The following is a 20353-nucleotide window of genomic DNA, read 5'->3' on the forward strand; positions in this document are numbered from 1 at the left end:
GGGTGCGCAGGTGTCCCATAAGAGTGGCCTTCTGTGAGAAGCTCCGAGAGCATGAAGGACACTGAAATGGCTTCTCGCCTGTGTGGGTGCACATGTGTTTCCTAAGATTGGCCTTCTGTGAGAAGCTCCGAGAGCATGAAGGGCACTGAAATGGCTTCTCGCCTGTGTGGGTGTGCAGGTGTGTCCTAAGAGTGGATTTCAGGGAGAAGCTCCGAGAGCATGAAGAACACTGATATGGCTTCTCGCCTATGCGGGTGCACAGGTGTTTCATAAAGTTGACCTTCTGTGAGAAGCTCCGAGAGCACGAAGGACACTGATATGGCTTCTCGCCTATGCGGTAGCACAGGTGTTTCCTAAGGTTGGCCTTCCGTGCGAAGGTCCGAGAGCATGAAGGACACTGAAATCGCTTCTCACGAGTGTGGATGCACAGGTGTTTCATAAGGTCGCCTTCTGTGAGAAGCTCTGAGGGCATGAAGGGCACTGAAATGGCTTCTCACCTGCGTGGGTGCGCAGGTGAACGTTTAGGGTGTCTCTTTTTGAGAAGCTCTGAGAGCATGACGGGCACTCATATTGCTTCTTGCCTGTGTGGGTGCACAGGTGTTTCATAAGGTTGGCCTTCTGTGAGAAACTCTGAGGGCATGAAGGGCATTGAAATGGCTTCTCACCCGTGTGGGTGCGCAGGTGAACGTTTAGGGTGTCTCTTTTTGAGAAGCTCATAGAGCATGAAGGGCACTCAAATGGCTTCTCGCCTGTGTGTGTGCGCAGGTGCTCTTTCAGGTTGGTCTTTCGTGAGAAGCTCCGAAGGCATGAAGGGCACTGAAATGGCTTCTCGCCAGTGTGGACGCTGGCATGTGCTTCCAGAAGAAACAGTTTATCAGTCTCATATTCACAGAGGTGACATCGGTGGAGACATTCTTGCTTTGAGTTGTCACATGTGGCACTTGATCGAGAAATGGAAGGCCTCGATACTGCACAAATAAAACGAAAGTAAAAGTTATATTGAAATGCCAGAAAAGGACACAGAAGCTAAATTTAATGAAAAGCCTTCTTTTTTAAATTTTTTTATTTGTGAGATCTTAAGGGTGATTTCTACTATGAAGAAACAAAGAACTCCTAATGGTCCTCTTTAATTTACTCAATATTGCTGCATTTGAATGCTTCATGAATGCATTTGAATGCTGTTAATGAAGTCCACCTATAAAAATTATTTTTTTTTGCAAAGGTAAAAAATGACAAAGTAAGAGAATGTTAAGTATTCGAAGACTTTCAGAAATTTCTACAACCCTTAGAAAAAAGTTTTAAAATGTTTTGACCCAGCTTGCTCTCTGATCCTCAATGAGCATTCGAGGCGCGGAAGCCATTCTTGGAAGTTGCAAAACATATGATTTGCAGGCACGACGATTTTGTCTCATATGAAACTTCATCAGCAGGTTTCTTCTCGATCACATGCTGAATTTGGGCAACACGTTTAGTAACGTAAGGTTGTAAAGAGCCACCTAGGAAATAAAACATTTTTCCCCATATAACCCGCCAAAACGTACAACCAGCACCGTTTCAGAAGAGCCTAGAAGGGGGAAAAAATGCACGTATAACCTGTGAAAATTACTGCATACAGCCCTCAGATGTTTATAAAACACAATCCATTTTGGGACAAATGACTTGTCCATGTCCTATCTTCAGCCAGTGACTCTGTTCCACCATTATCAGACACGCTGCTGGGCCACTGAGCGCCACTACTTCACCGGTTCTACTTCACTTACGTTCTACTTCACCGGCGCTGAGTGCACTATTTGCTAACTGCTAAACGCAAAATGGAGAAGGAAGCTTCAAATAAAGAGTGGAAAGACGGTGGGGTTCCCCACGAGATAACGAAGGATTGAGTAGGTGGGAATCTTGCCCTGAAGTGTGGCTTTGTGGCAGCGTACGCCATGCTGAAAAGAAGCCATGCCTGACATCGAAATTCTTGCAATCCGCACCTCAACCCTCCTGACCTTACTGTGAAATTTTTACAATTCTTGGTGCAGGTTATACGTGCAAAAATATGGTAACTTCTCTCTGAGTGATCTCGCGATTCTTCACTTTAGAAAACTACTTGACAACCTGGAATATTCTCAGTGCCATCCTTATAGGCTTAAGAAAGTATGACAACATCTTCGGTTGCAGTTTTGTTCAAAGCGAAACAATTTGGCATGTACTCATGCCACTATTTTGGTGATATCATGGCAGAGCACAAGGAGAAGATCCTTGTGCTCTGCCATCATGCTCTGCCATCACAATATAGTGGCAATTGATAGCTGGAACTGACAAGGAATGGTCCAACAAACTCCTCCCTTTGCAAAGTGCAATGCATTTTAACACACCAGCAGGTGAACGTATAACATTACATAACATAAACAACTGGGTAAAAATAGGACAGGCAAGTGTACACAACGTTAGTTTCTGGTTACGTTTGGGTCAACGCTCGTGCTTGGTTCTTGAAAGGCAAAGTTGACCAATGAATGCTAGAAATGCTGTTGCATCTTCACATGAAGGAATAGCACATGAAGATGGTGGCTGTAATGGCTAGGAAAAAAACTTAGCTTGACTTGCATACGACCATACCAGTCGAACAGGAAACAACAACAGAATATAAAAGTTATCGGCGAAATAATTCAGCAGTTTGTAAATTATGGCCCACATGAACATCACCTCAATAAAAAAAATACATTAATTTCCTATGGCTAGGGCTACACTCATCATATGCTTCTCCCCAGAGCCCACGTTCGATTGTTATCACACTCACCTAATACTGTTTCCAACATAGGAATTGGAAATCACGATCACAACTTCCGATAGAAAAATTCTCCATGACATTCTCCGTGTCACCATTGCACTATTCGACACTCTGAGTAGCAAGCTTATCGTTCCAAAAAACACTAAAGTGAGTAACACAAATATTGGCCGTCGGTCCCTTTAATAAGATGTTTGCTTTCACTTCTGGCCAACTCCCCCTTCTCATGAGAGCAGAATTTTTATGCATTTCAATGTTCACAGCTTGGCAGTTGTTTCCCTGACGCACCAGAATGCAATGCAGCTTACGGCAGACACTTTTAGAATCCAAGTTCCAGTTCTGTTACCTCTATCAGATATACCAAAATGGCTAGCTTTTTATTTTGCTGTATTACAGTAGAACCCTACCGATACGTTTTTCGAGACCACAGAAAAAACATGTAACCACCGGGAAAACGTAACAGTCAGGAAGGCCGCAATTGCCACAGCAATGCCAGAAACAGCTCTGAATGGCTGCCGTAACAGTTATTAGACATCTCGGTGCTGTACCTTGACTGGGGACGGATTCTGCACGTGTATATAACGAAAGGACACATACGATGTTTCAAATTTAAGATGCTTCACTGCAATGCTTTGCACATGCTTTACCGCATAACACAGGTATATTGTGGGAAAGCTGAATAAATAAATGTGGCAATTCGGCGGAGGCACTTAAGACTGCTTACTTCTGTGAATGCAAAAGCATTAAACTCCCTTTGGTTAAATGTTGCCTGCGTTCTAACTGCACCTCGGTAAGGCCAAATCAAAATGCGCCAACAGTCTTAACGCGCTCGCTTGCCCACGAGGAGTTCATAATCGAGTGATCACTAGGCAGCGCCACCTCCTCCCCATTGGCTGCACCGTCACGTGATCAATGATGCATGCACTAGGCCACACCTTCAGTCAACCAGAACCTTGAAGCCACCATGCTGTTGGGGAAGCGTGCTCATCTGCTCATCCATTAATGCACCCCAGAAGCCTGGCTTCGATGCGCACCCAGATGGAAACTTCCCAAATGTTCTTTTCAAAGCCATTGATTTGTTGTTTATGGGAACCTCCCTGAGAAAGTTGACGTCAATCTGAGCATTTTTTACTCTTTACACCATCGGCCATTTTTGTTTCGGTCGCTTATTGCAAGCTTTGGTCACTAGTTACGCACGGGACACTTGCTGAACGTGCTAGTTGCGTATGGAAACGTACTGGCTGTGAGTGACATATTGCCATGAGTGAAATCACAGCACTGCAATTTATGCAGGTGCACCTGCGAGATTAACGTTGACTCACCGTCTGAGAATGCAGAGCCTGCGAGGCTTAGGGTGGACGGCTTTTGGTTTGACATTTGAGCCCTTTTCGCAGGGCTTAGCAGTGTAATACTTTGCAGATGCGATCGTTAGCGTGCATTGTATGCACTAAGTTTGTCAGTTCAAAATAGCCAGACCTGAGAGGCAGCTCCGATGGCAGAAGTGCCAATGAAGTGGCTTCTCCCTCAAGCGCTTGCACTTGTGTGTAATGAGAGCAGACAGGACGTCGATCGCATAGTCACAACTGTCACTCTGATGCAACTCCTTTTGCTTGACTGTTTGTAAGAAGTCATTATGCTTCCCTGCCCACAGAAGCATAAAAGTAATTGGATCGGCCAATTGCACATCATTTTGTTCACAACACAAATTATACTAAAAACCCTACACAATCTAAACATCAGGCTCATTCTTCACTTATGCCAAATGAGCAAGATCCACAGTGTTACGGTGAAAACAAAGTTTGTTTGCTACAAGCATCACTAAAGTCCGGCACTATACTTTTCTTTGGTCACATAAGTTTATTATATGATGCCAAGACAAAGCAAAATTAAACATCCCCTCTACACTGTGAACTTCTGATACACCACTGTTAGTACTATGATAGTCCCTCAAAACTTTTCTGGTCACGAAACTCCGCCGTCACTCTATACATGGCTTGCACTGACGTCACTTCCGCCAATGCTGGGTTAGGTTTCCGCCATATCGGAGCACCCGGAGCACCACCATATGGCACCACGCTGTTAGTCGTATGCGAATGGCACTGTTTTGCAATGGCTATTTGCGCAGTTGTTGGGTGTTGCAACCGCAGTAAAAGCAGCTCGAGGAAGGAGTCGGCAAACACGAACCTTTTTCGGCTTCCGAAGGTTGTGGAATGGCAAGACAAACGAACGAAAGCACTTAGCTCGAAGCGGCGCAGCCTGTGGCTTGCGCGTATCAAGCGTACTGATCTCAAGGGCGAGTGTGCGGCGCCCACTTCGTAACAGCTAAGCCTGCGCAATATTACATAATGCGCACTTAACGCTGCACTAGAATCACATTTGTTTGCATTTGTAGGAAGACCGTCCAAGCTCTGTGAATAAACGAACCCGGACTGGGCGTCAACGCTTTTGCTAGGCTACAAAGCAAATAATGAAGGCACTGCGAGCTACGAGCGTGCTGCAAGGCGATGGTTTAAACGAACAAATCCCGAGGTCTATGCGGTGACCGCTGCACCGGCAAGAGCTTTTGGAGTCGGCGCAACGCCACCCGAAAACTGCTACGACGACGGTGACGACGACCGCACATACACAGACAGCCCGTTGGAAACTGTTGAAAGCAAAACATACATGTAAACAATGCAGAAATATCGCTCCAAATAAATCATGGAAAGTATGCACATCATTCTCCCAGCCACAAAACACTCGCGCAAGCTGCATATCCTGTTTGAAAATTTTCAGACCCTAGCACATAAACTCCGCATTTGCGTGATTGTTAAATGGACAGTATCAGTTCGTTTCTTCTCTGCACCAAGCTCCAATCTTGCGTGTCTCCTGCACGCACCACTGACTAACCAGGGAATGCCTCTGAATGTTATAAACAAAATGCGGCATGGAAAACGGGGGCTGCAGCCTAGATCTCCTAGTAGGAGCACCTTTTCTCCTTGCAGCCGCTTCGCCAACAGTGTTTTCACCCAACCGCTTGTGAAGTAGTTGTGGGATTCAAGCGATTTATAAGCCTTCATTTCCTCCAGTGTCGCGAAGCTTGAAGAGAAAACTAGGCAGTTTACAATGCATCCGTGCGAGACCTCGGGGAAAGCGCTAACGTCCATCGTCGTATCCGCACTCAGTCGCAACGTGTACGGGTCCACATCGTCGCACAGTTTCACTTTTTCTTGATATCGTGCATGCGCTGAACCGATCAGTCCTGCGTAAAATGCCTCGTTAAACACAGGCCTACTGTAAACGGGTGGCATTTCTCGCGAGGAGCGGTGAAATCCGCTTAGAAAACACAGTGAGACCGCATAAGCGCACGCGATCAGGTGCGAAGGCGGCGCGCGCGATGCTCCGGCATGGCGCGGACGCAGCGGCGCGGGCAGACGTGACGTCACGTGCAAGCCATGTATGGGAGACCTTGATATGTCACATGAAGCCGCTGTGCTGCGGCGCCACCGCAGCTGAGAGGCCACCTTTCTCCGTGTTAAACCCAGAGAGACTGCAGATGCCGCCGGCGTGGGCTGAAAGTTTGGACGTGTACTTTATATTTGTGATTGATTTTTAGGTAAGATCCGAATTCTGGCATTCTACAATTATAGCGGCACATTCGCCTGATGATGACATTCAGGTGTTGTGTGCCGGAAGGCCATTCCGGCTACAAAGGCACTACCGAAAAGGTATCACTATTTTGCATGCCGAGTGTTCGTGAGCACTTCGAGAATTGGAAGTGAGCCATACCACGGCAAGAAACGGACGATTTCAGCTTCGAGTCCAAGCATGTGCGTGTGCGCACGAAGCACTTTGATCCATCATCCATGTCCGTACAGATGATTTCACGATAAACGGTGATGCCGTATCGTTGCCGAGGGACAAGCCGCGCCTCAGGCCTACTGCCATTTGTGTTTTCCACGGCCTGTGTGTGCGCGTGTGTGCGTGTGCCATTCCCAGTAGCCTGTTCTGTTTACAAGATTTGTTTCATTTACATATTGCAAATAAAAGCGGTGCCTATTAGTACCTCCATGAGAACATAAGCACATATAAAAACTTTGTTCTGGTTTAAAGAATGAAATATTTATGACCTGTAACCATTAATTGCACTGTCTGTGTGTTGATATTTATAGATGGCAAATTTTTTGTTTAACAACTTAGTTCGAGTTCTTGCCTATGGATTTCGCACGCTGTTCATAACAGCTATTGACAATTATAACCATTTGCTTAAGGTTGTTACCTCAACGCTGTGCGGCTTACAAAAGGGCCATGCCACAGAAGTAACTTTGTTTCCTGAAGCAAAGTAGGCTTCCAGCCATGATAAATGGGACATTAGGAACTTAATGCAACAGAAAAAAAAGACGTCATTTTTCTGTGTCAATAAAACTTTCAGATCGTTTTTGAGCTCTACACTATATACAGCAGTGCAGAGTGAAAGCGAAAATTAAATGTTATTTCTCATAAGAATTTTCGCGAGTTAGACCGGCTACATTTACTTCAAAGAAATCTTGCAATTCAAATACTATTATGTGTCACAGTTCGCCAAGAAGGTATGGTATCAAGTGCAATGGACCGTCAATTCTCATCCCTCTGCATGTGGGAGTTAGAGATTAATAAGCGCAGTGCTGAGTCAGTCGGGCATAATGATCCGTTTGGGTTTTCATAGGGTATATTGACAACGAAAATCGCGTTTGAAAACTTTGTCGCACATTTGGAATAATACGCACAAAAACTAGAAAAGCTTGCCGATACATGAAAAATGACAGTACTTCCCTTCAAGGAAGCATTTCATTCACGGCTACGATCTGCCGATGTACCTGTTCCAAACTAATTATGACGTTATAGAACATTTTTTTAAAGTTACGTGCGATTAGAATCTGGAACAGCATTCGAGCCTGAACCGGCATTCGATTGCATTCAAGCCGGCATTCGATTGCATTCAAGCCGGCATTCGATTGCATTCAAGCCGGCATTCGATTGCACTCGAGCCTGTGAGTGCAATCAGAATTCAGTAACAGCACACGACCTTGAGCTCAGGTTGTCATTTATTGGCAACGCCACACCACTAATGTCCTATTCTTTGTACAGTGCATAAAGATGGCTTAAAAGCTTTGAATCGAAGTCAGTTGGGCCAACTAATGACAGATTTCTCAGTAAGAACAATTATATGCACATCGTCTGCTGACACACGGAGCCGCCAGCAGAATTTGAGATTGTTTACTTTTTGTACGTGCCTTGATTTCGGTTAGAAAATACTTGCAGATGTTCAAGTTTGGATACTGTAACTGCTACGCCAAAAAGAATGTAAATAAAATCGAAAAGAAGCCAGGCTTTCGGCCGCAACGTGACCACTGTAGAAAAAATACCACCGCCACCTGGGGCGGCTGCTCAGCTAGGTAGCTATTCTTTTACTATGGCGCCCCTAGCGGCCGGCGCTGGCTCTATATCAAACTGAGGTGGGAGTTTTGTGACCAGGAAAAGCTATTAAGGGACTATGGTACTATTCAATCGCTTTCTTCAATGAGTCTTCAGCTTCACTCCTTTAGTTATCAGACTTGAAAGTTTCTTTTTTTTAATGTTTATCACAAGATTCACCTTTCACATACAGCATTCAAACATACATCACCACATCAGTGGGGAGGCTAAAGGCTGTGTGTCCCAGACGAGGCCTACCCTCCTAGTGGTGACAAACAGTGCATCTGAGACGGCAACAAGTTTCCTCGCATGGCAGCATTAAGGCCATTTCAAATGGTGCGATTTTCGTCGCACCAGAAGTGCGATTTCCGTCACATGCGACAAAAATCGCAGTTGCAGGGCCGATTCTGCGATTTTTGGCTGCGACCAACCGGTTGGTTGCAGCATGGCAACGTCGCAGCGTTCGCTGCGATTTTCCGTCGAAATTGGCCGAGAGCTTGTGGGGAGCACACGCCGCCATCTTTTCCTGCGTGTGCTCGCCGTCACATGCGCACGTAGCACACGCGGCGAGAGCCGGGCGGACACGAGAGAGAGGCACTTTGCCCTTTCCCGGTTCACTCGCCTCTCGCGACGCGCGTACCCGCGCGGGAAGAGAGAAAGTATCCGACGGGCGAGGAGGACATTCCTCTCACGAAAAGGTAAAAAGGTATAAAATAGCGCGACCGAGAGACCCCCCGGGCCTCTCTGACCTCGCTACACCTGACCTGCTATTACGGATATACCCGCGCCAACCCATGAGTGACCTCACTTGCGTGACTTTCACACGCAACGAGGCAAGCCTATTTATTACTTATTATACAGAGCGGACTTCCCTGTGCAAGTGTGTTTTATTGCCCCCAGCAATAAACGTTGAGTTGACTCGCTTGCTGCCTTATTTGCCCGAACCCTACGTAGCTGCGATTGCACGCGCTACGGGTTGGGGAAGACCCCCCACAAGCTATTTCGCGGTCTGGTTTGGAAAATGGCATCGGTCGCTCAACCATATCACCGCAGGAGCATTACGCAGATTATTCTTCCTCAAAAGAAGCCTTGCTCTCTGTGCGACATCAACGATGCTACTGGCCTGCACAATGTTCGTTAGGCCAGTTCTCTAATGTGCAAACTCAGTCTGGTTTCCTCATACAATGACCAACTTAACAAAACTGGAGGCAGTACAAAGAGAGGCCATAAGATTCATTCGCAACAAATATAAATGCGCTGACTCACCGACTAATCTTCTATCGCAGTCTGGATTGCAAATGCTATCTACCAGAGCAAAAGACGCTCGCTTGAAGTTCTTGTTTCAGCTTCTAAGAAATAACTAAGATGGGTGTGTCCAGGTACATTTCATTTTCTGAGGCTAGAAAAACACGTAACAAACATGCGTACACTTTAACAGAATACACATGCAACAACAACATGTTTAAGTATTCATTCTTCCCCTTACAGTAGCTGAATGGAACCAACTTGATCATGCTATAACCACTATGGAATCGTCTGAATTTACCTCACGAGTAGAAGCGGCAGTGCGTAAATAAAATCATTTATCATGGCATGAATCATCGTCATAAATTTTTCATTGTGTTGCTTTCGACGTCCCATTTTGCTTTTTACTTTTTTTTTCTCGTTGGCTGCCGTCACGTGGACATATGCTACGCTCTGTTCCCAAAATAAATTTTCATTACTGTGTTACTTCTAGTCCTAAGATGATTGTTGTAACTGCCATTTTCCTGCTAATTGCTTGCCTAGATTTTTATTTCTTGTCAATTCGTTTCTCCTCACTCTCAAAGTGTATATGTTTTAAGCGAATCTCTTCACACAACTTTAAAATTTCTTGATGCGTTATGTGTTATCTTTCAGGTTTGCTCCTATTTCATGTATGATTGGTTACTTACATGTGTTCTTCACTGCTAGTATCCTCTTAATTAAATGTCATGTGAAAACATGCATTTTTGTTCCTAAACTCAGCTTCTTTCTTATATTGCCATCCTTGGGCAGTTTTTTTTATTTTCCTTTTTTTTTTTCAATTAACTGTTCTGCCTAGATGTGTACTTACATACATGTATGCTGTATTGCCCAACTGCCACGCTCTCAAATGAGAGTAGCAGTACTGTAAATAAATCAAATAAATAAAATATTCACCAATCTTCTACTCGGCTGAGCTTGCTCTGACTCATATTCAGCAAAATTAGTCAGCTGAGCTTGCCCTGACTACCACGTGCCAATATTCACCAAAAGTTTACTAAACCGAGCTTGCTCTTACTCGTATTCACCAAAATTCCACTCAGCCAGGCTCACATGAACTCAGACTCATGGTTAGTTCGAAGTCTCAGTGAGCTGACGTTTGAGTGAGTTCACCGAGCTCTGCATACATTACATTATGTGACCTGTGCGGTCATAAGCAAACATTGCATATGAGTATGTGCTGCATCGCATGAAATAAGGACAACTGCACACGTTGCAGTTAGTTCTCTAGACATTAACTGACCGTTGCGTGAAAGCTTTGCCTCATGTCGATTCAAGCAAGTGCATTGGATCTGCATCATATTTTTTGCCTATCCTGCTGGCTATCTTAGCCCATTACTGGTGGCCACATTTTGTACATTTCAACACAAAGTTGAATAAATGACTGCGGTGCAATATATTAAAAAAGATCAGAACAATCAGAACATGATACAAACACATGCACATAAGATGCACACAAATGTTAAATACATAAACAGACGGAATCAGCTAGCCACCGCCTATTGAAAAAAAAAAAGAAAGAAAAAGCACAGGCCAATGCTGCAATGGGACCACGTATAACCATCCCCCTTGCCAGGTACATGGGCTATATAGGAGAAACACACATGGAACCTAGCAGTTACCTCGAGGTACCAGCTATGGACGCTGTTGCATTCGCAGCTGGCCACGCAGCCATGCAAACCAAGTGTGTTCAGTGTGTACTTGTACTTCAGTATACTGCTAATTGTCTATATTTTAAAAATGTAATGTGGTGTCCTCAAAAATGTGAGAATGTTTGGATTCTGTCGCTTGCAAAGGTAAATATTTTTATTCCATTCGCATTCAAGGTGAAAGCTCATACAAAAGCTTAGAGATATTGTCAGTGCCCCTCACTTTCCCTCGGAACATATGTAGTCTGTTGTTGAGATTCTAGCAGCTTCTCAACAGCAAGAAAGGGAATCAGCTTCCCCTGTTTTCAGCATTGGGTTAACGCAGGCAATTCAGGGAGGCATAAAGTTTTGTTGATACAATCGGTTCGGGAATACCACATTACATTGTATCTTGACGCTTTCTTCGCACTTTCTTATTTTCATCAAATAATTTAGTTTAAAATGGCTCCAATTCGCATGCTCTAACATTGGTCTAATATAGGTTAAGCACACGACTAGGACTGGGATGCTGGCTTTCATTTCCAGGAAAGGAACCATAGTGCTTGCTCCAGTTGCATATGTTTTTGGTTATCTGGGGTTTTGAGCCTCACTTTTAAGATAATGTGCTCAAGCAGGTAGAAGCACACGTATGCTATTAGCAGATAGTTTCGATAGCTTCTTACTTTACACTTGCCACTATGAATACAAAATTTTAGCGTTCGGTTTTGTTATTAAACAAACAAACATACTCCTAACAAGGTATTTTAATGTTAGCTGTGGCGCTACGTGGCTGAGCTACGTACTGCAGCACATTGCTTGATACAGATTCACAGCACACTAACAGCGCGAGAAAGTAGACAACGCCCATGTCTGTCAGAATGATGCGATATTATGTACACAAGTGACTGCAGCTCCTAAAAAAAATGATGTGGTGTCTGCTTTTACACCTTTCGAAATATTCAGAGAACACTTGTATGAATAATTACAGCACACGCGCCGCAACGGAAGAACCTGGCTGGTGCCAAGATTAACGTTCACAACACAAATTCCACTGCATGCTCAATAATTACACAGAGATCATTTGCGGCTTCCTTCAGGGGCAGACGTGAACATATGGGTTGGTGCTTGCTGCTAAGTTCGGTGCAAGAATATTGCTAGGAGCAGGAACCGCTTATGCGCAATCACGAGCAATACACACATATCCTTTTTTCAGAAGCTGACGTTAATCACAGGTAGCGCGAGGGTCTCTGCGTTGACATGACGACTTTGCTGCAGCCGAATTCCGAATACTGCATACGCGATGACAACAGCTATATGGGCTTGTTGTTAGGTCCTCTTGTAATTTGTTGTATCGCAGGAAGAATGACACGGGAATAAAAGACACACGAGACAGCACACAGCGCTGAACGACCAGTTGCGAACAGCTGTTTACATCCGCCATATCTCCTCGTGTTGAACTTCATAAACTGCTGTTGCGCGCTCCAGAACAAATGAAACATTGAAGTGTTTTTAAATTACAAAACACACGTACTATTTGGTCCTAATAAAGAGAGGTCAATTATATTACGACGCGCATGTCTTTTTCATTACATTAAAAGAATTATGCAGCGTGTGTGACAAAACCTGGCAGCAAGCAACCTTGGGCGTCGCACCAGTCGCATTGTTGAAATCGCAGTCATGTAAATGTGCCCTCAAAAAATCGTATTGCGATGCGTGCGACTGCACCGATTTTTTTCACTCCAGTCGCAGTACGTGAAACGGCCTTTAGAATCACACACACAAAAAAAACATCCATAATTCTGCGCAGTATACATATGTTGCAACATGACCATTTTTTGAATTACAGCTGTGAAAAGGAGCAACACTGTCAACAATCAAAAATAAATAAATAAATAATAGGCATACATTAAGACTACAAAAGGTCGAATTTTGGTGTAATGACCTAAAAGATAGATAACTTTTTTTTGTACAGCATTTTATTTGGAAACTCGTGTATTAGATTTTCCAGTTCTTTGTTATCATTGAGGAAAGCTATAATGGCATATTCAAATGTTTGAAGCCTACAGTTAGTTCTATCATCAGGAGTCCTGCGAGAAACATATCGAAGTTCATAAACACCATCAGGCTGTGCAACTGAACAAAAGCTAAGTTTGCTGTGGATCAAGTAATGATCGAAGTGTTATTAACTTACGAATGTTAAGAAGACCCAGTAGTTGCCAGTATTCTCGTGTACCCGAAGTGTAGGGAATATTAAAAATTGCTCCAATTTCTCTTTTTTTTTTGTAAGATAAATAAAGAGTTTAGGTTTGTATATGTTGTTCTACCCCAGACAAATAAGCAGTAATAAAGAAGTGACTGAATAAGGGTAAAATATAGTTGTTTTCATCAGCCAATTTGGTAGAAGAAGCCTCAATTTATGTATCAGACCGACTGAGCGTGATATTTTGAAACGCAAGTTATTAATATGCTCAGTTCAGGTTAACTGTTCACTAATGACCACTACAAGAAAACCTATAGAGCTCACACATTCTATTTTGTGTAAGGGCCCTAAATGTAAGGTCCCTAAAATGGAGCCCTGTGGAACACCTGTACATATTGTGCCAAAAGCGGATGGGATACCGTTTACAACTGTGCACTGTATTCGAGATGATAAATAGTTATTAATAAGCTTTTGTTAATACCTATTAAAAACTTGCAGAACGCTTAAGCTTCGCGTTTCGAGTGGAATGCAATAGCGTTATGGGCACCATTGACGCCTACACCGAATTTTCCACGACACGAGGCCCGATAGAAAACAATGGTGGGCCGATCCCAGTGGCAGTGCCGGGCAGAGCAATGGCTCGTACCCCCGTAAGTCAGAGGCTACAAGCATTGACTTATCAATGCTTCACACCCTCGTAAGCAAGATAAAAGGGGTTTGTGATTGAGTCTCCTCGTAATAGAATTATGTTCTCTTGTATATTCAAATTATTTCTTGTATATTCAAATTACAATTCAACATTATGATATCTGTAGGCTGTGTGTTAATTAGAATTTGGGAATTTTCCTACGCATTTTACATTGAGAAATTCAATTAGTTCAGTAACACCTCTGTGCGGTAGTGGTTCGGGAGAGAGAGAGATTCAACTATCATTGGTGCCAGCAATCACCAGCACAGATGCAGCCTCCCTCCGCCTAGCAGACGGCTGAGATCCCCTGGGTCTCAGCGGCTGCCTCGGCTAGCTGGATGGCTTAAGCCTGGTCTTGCTGGTCTGAGCTGAGCAGCAGGGTCTTCCGCTGCTGCCGGTTTTGAATTTTGCGGCCCTCGAAAGCAGCCGCCTTCGAGCATGCCCATAGAATATGTGGCAGATCCGCCCTACCTTTACGTAATTTGCATTGATCATTGTATTGCCCTGGATAGAATCTGCTGCAGGCCATCGGGTTAGGATACATGCTTGTTTGCAGGAGGTGCCAGGCTATTGCCTGTTTCCTGGTTAGCACGGGATGAGCTGGTGGATACCGGGCCCTTCCTATTATAATTTTTTCTGACTGAGCATGCTGGCGGCGGCTGACGTTGACACCATATTTTCTGTGACATGGGGCCCTTAATACTATGTTCATCATGTTAATACCTCTTCTTCCATGAAACAGCAATTTACGGAATAATATTTCATGTTTAACAGAGCCGAACGCTTTTTTTGAAATCTAGGAATAACTGCAATGTAATAAACTTATTTTCAATACAGTAGAACCCCGCTGTTACGTTCCCGGGTGCTGCGTTTTCCCGGCTGTTACGTCGTTTTTGGCCGGTCCCGGCACAGCTCCCATAGAACCCAATGCATTGGTAACCCCGCTGTTACGTCGCAACTGTGGGACCGTTCCCGCATCATACGTTGCGAACTGCCACACCGCGCCGGCCCGAGCGGCCATTTTGACTTTTCATGTCGCTTGGCTTGGTTGCTTGACGATGGCATTGGCCGCCCAAAGTGCTGGGGGCGACATTTATTACGTATTTTCGGTTTCCGCCAGCAAAAGTATGGCCTTTGATATCCGCTTTTGCTATCTAAAGATGATGTCTATGACGCGTTGCGGCCCTAAAATTGGTTTTGGCTCATAGATGTTCCGTATAAAGTCCAAGGGCGATAACGCCGTCGCCGCGCCGTATGCTTTCTTTCGCGCGCGAGACGCAGTCGTCGGCTCCCCTCGCACGCTTTCACTCGCACATACAGCATACGTCGCCGCGCGCCGTATGCTGTATGTGCGAGTGAAAGCGTGCGAGGGAAGCCGCGCGGCCGTATGCTGAATGTGCGAGTGAAAGCGTGCGAGGGGAGCCGACGACCGCGTCTCGCGCGCGAAAGAAAAGCAGAGAGGAAGCGCGCCTCCTTCCGTTGCGCTCGAGGCACCAGCGAGGGAGCGAGGGGGGGGGGGGGGGGGGGTGGGGTTGTAGCGGGCAGCATTGTGCTCAGGCATCATACTGCGCGGCGGCGCGCGCGCGGTCCCGCGGGCCTTATCTTGAAAGCGATCTGCGTGGGGGTAGATTCTACGCAGTGTAGGTGCGTCGGCGGCTCGTGGCTTTTTGCGTGCTGCGTGTTCTCGGCGCTCAGTTAGGGTTGAAGAGATACACAACAGCACGAAGGTCACTTCGCTCGCTTCTGCAGCGGCGCTTAACTGCGCGTGTCAGCGCTCATCGAGTGTGATGTGTTCATGTTTGCCTGTGGGCGCTGACACTATGTTTGTTAATTAGTTAATAACCGAATGTTTAAAGTTTATACAGACGATAAAACTACTATTCTTACTTTGTATAGCTCACCGCAATCGATACTTCGGCTGTCGGACAAAACTACTTTTTGTCGCACGTAAGAATTAAAATAATATTGTGTGTAGTTCAACACTACTCCCATTTCTCAATTTTTCCTGTTTCCTGGCTCTTGCGTTTCCCGGCTCTTACGTTTTTTTTTTTTTTTACGGTCCCGTGAAAAACGTAACAGCGGGGTTCTACTGTATTACAAATTATTTTATCTTTTATTCTGATAAGTGGCAATTCCCTGAATTTTCCTTTCTGGAAAATTAATTATTAATTATTATTGCTGAAGCTTTAGTCAGGTATTTTCTGCATTCTCCGCATAGCACCGGTACAGGGCAAGCACAAGAATTGCTCACTAGAATTGCTCACTAGGCTCGACTTTTTGCATCAGCAAAGGCGGATGAGCTTGTAGTGCATTGTAACAAGAGTGCCGCGGAAGAATAACTATCCGCTGTGACAAACTGGCAGCACAGAAGAGGTCACGTGAGCCACTACAGACACTGCAGACACTGCGCAAAATACCTGAAGCTGCTATCGACGGGAGAGCATCAAAACGAGTGCATGGCCAAGCAGTCACCTCAAGACGCCTGCAGGTCGACTGAAGTGATTGCTGGTGTGCACCTCAGGTGCCCAGTGCATGCTGCTCATTGCCTGATGACAGAGTTGTGCATGCCTAGCCCTGCTTTGTCATGTGCTGTGGGATGTCATGACTCAAAGCGGTCCCAGAACAAGAACTCCAACAGTTCCCTGCAGTTTTCACCTCTCAATGAATGAATGCACATTGATATACCGAAGTGTGTTTTGTAGTTAGTGCATTTAAAATTTTTTGTTTCAATTTTGTTCACCTCAAACACAGATGTCGACTTAAGTTACGCATTTATGTATATTCAAATTCTTACACAAATTGCTGATTTAGGCATAACTAAGAGACTCACTGGGTGTAACGTTATTGTAAAGCAATATAAAGGCTACAACAGACATCAGGGCAAGGGGGCTCTGGATTAAGCTCTACCATCTAAGGTCAGTGGTGCCACTGACGAATTGAGATTTGGAGAAATTTTTGGAGCAGCAAAATCTTAATTTTGGAGCAGTTTGGAGCATCTAGATACAGATTTCGGAGCACTCTGTAGCTAATAAATGCCACATGCTGGACACGTCCTAAGCTATTTCAAACACTTAAAATTGGCAAGCGTTATTTCAAAATGCATTTGCTTGCCGTAAAACAATGTTGCCCTGCCTCTGAATACATGAGTTTCCTTTTAATTTAAATGAAGACAACAACCTTGTTCACACAGTGTGCTGTAATTAGTTTATTTCAAGCTGAGTGAAGCTGCTCAGATGTTGCCTTTTACATCGTATGATTTTTTCATTGACAGCTGACACTTTGTTCTGTTTTCAGCAAGGCTCTAGCATCTGTCAGAAACACCTGGCCAGATAATGTCATCAATGCTTTTCTGAGCCAGTGAGCCAGACCAGCCTTGATGAGCTCCTCGTGGAAACGCTCAGTCATTGCTTTAGACGACACCAGGTACTTTTCAACAGTCTGTTTTTCGTCGTAAGGCTGAAGCCTCTGTTCAGCAAGTGGTCGATTCACAACTGGCGTCGACCGATTATTTCGACACCAGCAATTCAAACAAGCTCTATTATTCGGACTACTATGAGGCACCATCACTGGCCCATAAATTTAAAGTATAAGTACAACCGAAATTTCAGACACCTTAAGGCACGCCATTCTATATAATTCGGACTCCGCCTGCAGGACTGCGTGTTAATTTGACCGCCGAGTTGAGCGAAAACAGCAATATTTTGGCGTTGATACGTCGCTGGCATCGCCGCAGTATGATGGTCAGCCATACTGCCGACACCTCCTGGAAACCGAAACTAGCGAAGCATGGCTAATCCAGCACGGACCGCACCCAAACCGTCGGGCAAGCGAACTCCAGCAAGCCATTCGGGAGTGCATTCGGGTTGGCCCCACGTGTCCAGCATTTATTCATTGACGTGTTAACTAGTGTGGCGTCTCACACGGCTCTTGGGACAAAGGAACGACAACACAGTAGTGCAAACAATCAAAAGGGCATTTATTGCGCCTCTCATACACTAATGCACACTAGCCGAATTACTACCAATTGAACATTCACACGGGCGCGCGACAAATCAGGGAAGTCCGACTCACCGCGACCCGATAGCGAGCGAATACATTCGCCCCAAGCTATGACACCATCGCCTAGTCGTTCACGTGTACAGTCACGTACGCGAACGGTGGCGCGCTCGAACGATCCGTGTTCGTCTATACCGGTGTCCTGCTCTTAGCCTCGCGCGACGGTCTCGCGAAGTGGGCCGGCGCACGCGCGAAGCGTTCGTGCGTGTTGGTCGCCGATCCCAAGCCAAAAGAGAGAGCGCCTCCGACCTTTTTCTCCCAAGTGACTCCGCCATTCGGTGGCGTTAGCATCGCGACACTAGCGCCATCTCTCGCAACGCGCCGCAACCACCGCCGGGCTTAGCCACGCAGAGAAGCCGGACTACAGGAGACCTGTGGGGAAAATAACATCAGGGGACGCGTGAGAGTCGTGCATCCCCACACTAGCAACACGGTCGCAGCAACTTAAGTTGTTTAAGCGGCGCTGACTACACCCTCGATGTCTCCACCGACGAGGACATTGACTGTTTAAAAAAAAAAAGCGTCATCATGCGGCTATGATAGCGCGGTCGACTCCTGCGCAGCGATTTTGTAGCCATGCATTCCACTCGATTCTATATGCCGCCCCTATCGCCCACTGTTCTCTGCCGGTTCATACCATAACGCAGGCGGAGCGCCGCTCTTATACCACTGACGAAGCGCAAGGAGTGGCAGCAGAAAAGGCATCACTACAAAATCGCGGTCCTGTTGCCAAAGGTTGAAGATTAGGTGCATGCATTAATTGCACTTTCGTCTATTTGTGGCGACAGCATAACAATGGTAGAGATACGGAATGACCAGATCGTAGGCAAGCGTACGTGCGCCACAGTACCGCGTTGACAAACTTCGGCTTTATTTTTGGATGATCCCTTTCCGGGATACTTTTACTTTTGCGACATTTCGCGTGACTAGCACTGGACACGTCGATGGATGATAGCGTTCCTGGCACACTACCAAGTATGCCGACGCTGACGCTAGTGACGCGAAATCCCGCGAAAGTGAACGTATCCCCGAAAGTGGTCAACCGAGAGTAATGTCATTTTTAGCCACTGGTGGAATACAGTTATTTTCTGGCGAATTTGGATATTTCCGGCACCCAATTATTTGTACTTTTAGGCGGTCCCCATCGAGCTCGAATTATCAGTTGTCGTTCGATTATGAAGCCGCTTTAGTCATGCGCACTACGCACGTCTGCTGGGCCACTGCGGCCTACCAATGTAATACGCAGGCACTAATTTTGGCGCACATTCTGCGCACAAATCGTGTATTTTTATCAAGATGGCGCAAAAAATCGTCGTATGGCGAAATATGGCGGATTTGGCGCAGGAGTGGGAGCACTGTAAAGGTGCTTCAATGTGCTCAGTTGAGCAGTATTTTGCATTTTGCCCCAATCAGAAGTGCAGACAAGAATCACAAACCTGCTTATTTGTCCTCAGCACAAGAATGTCATACACACTTGAGCCAGTCGTGCCATGCTAGGCACGACCTGGCTTGGCATGACCTACTCGCCATTTACCACAAGCTCACACAAGCAAGCAAAAGTATGAGAAGTGCCAGTGACTGCCTACCTGAGCTGGTGCTTAACTGTTCCACAGTCTCCGTAGTCTGCACGCTCCGAGACTCGCTCTCTGCTTTGAACGAGCACCCGACAGACTTGTGAGCCAGAGGCAAACTGCATTGCGCGCCGACCTCGACTTGACCGACGACTTTGGAACGGGTGTGGCATGCCATTTTGGCAGTGATACTTTCACTAGGCTCGTTGCATTTGTGAGCCTGCAGAATAAGTGGAGTGATTGCAGTGCTGTTACAGCATCAGAAGAATAGGTAAAACAATATGAAAAAAATGCAGAGGCAGATTACATGCAGCCGTGGAACACCAGATAAACCTTTCGGTTCAGTATTCTAAAGGGCTACAAGGGACCACCCACATTGAATACTCAAAAGCAGGGCAACTCTAAGGAAGAAGAAGTGCACCACGCAGAGCTCCGCAGCCGGATCGCCAGCGCTACGTAAGTGGGGGTCGGGCTAGACATAGGGCCAACTATGGGGGGGCGCCGGGGTTCGAGACCCCCCCCCCCCCCGGAGTTTTCCGGGGGGGCAGAGCCCCCCGTCATTAAAGTGTCATTACCGGAGTTCGTGTCCCCACATACGTTGACGAAGCTTTTGGGTGCCTCTACCTTTCACTTTTGGTGTGGCTAAAAGTTTACCGCCATCATTGTTGGCGCGGACGTGCACGGCTTTTAATTATACTTACGCTTTGTTTCAGCAAATTCTGA

The 20353-nt window shown here is 45.7% G+C and overlaps 1 protein-coding gene across 1 annotated transcript; it reads right to left on the reverse strand.

Annotated features, from left to right (window-relative positions):
• Positions 1-185: 185 nt before the first annotated feature.
• Positions 186-19843, reverse strand: LOC119454269 (zinc finger protein 239-like). Its single transcript, XM_049668011.1, has 3 exons — positions 19646-19843; positions 498-968; positions 186-283 (listed from the first exon to the last, which is right to left on the reverse strand). The coding sequence occupies exons 1-3, from the start codon at positions 19806-19808 to the stop codon at positions 186-188; spliced, it is 732 nt and encodes a 243-aa protein (XP_049523968.1). The 5' UTR covers positions 19809-19843.
• Between the last annotated feature and the right edge of the window lie 510 nt (positions 19844-20353).

Source organism: Dermacentor silvarum, chromosome 5 (genome assembly GCF_013339745.2).
Source record: "Dermacentor silvarum isolate Dsil-2018 chromosome 5, BIME_Dsil_1.4, whole genome shotgun sequence".
In the NCBI taxonomy this organism is placed as follows: Eukaryota; Metazoa; Arthropoda; class Arachnida; order Ixodida; family Ixodidae; genus Dermacentor; species Dermacentor silvarum.

Excerpts from the sequence above, each read along its gene's own strand:
- LOC119454269 (XM_049668011.1), bottom strand. The coding sequence starts at position 19,808 with ATGGCATGCCACACCCGTTCCAAAGTCGTCGGTCAAGTCGAGGTCGGC. Across the intron at positions 969-19,645 it reads ACAGTTAAGCACCAGCTCAG|TATCGAGGCCTTCCATTTCT; the intron begins GTAGGCAGTCAC and ends TTATTTGTGCAG. Across the intron at positions 284-497 it reads TCACCTGCGCACCCACGCAG|AAGGTCAACTTTATGAAACA; the intron begins GTGAGAAGCCAT and ends AGCTTCTCACAG.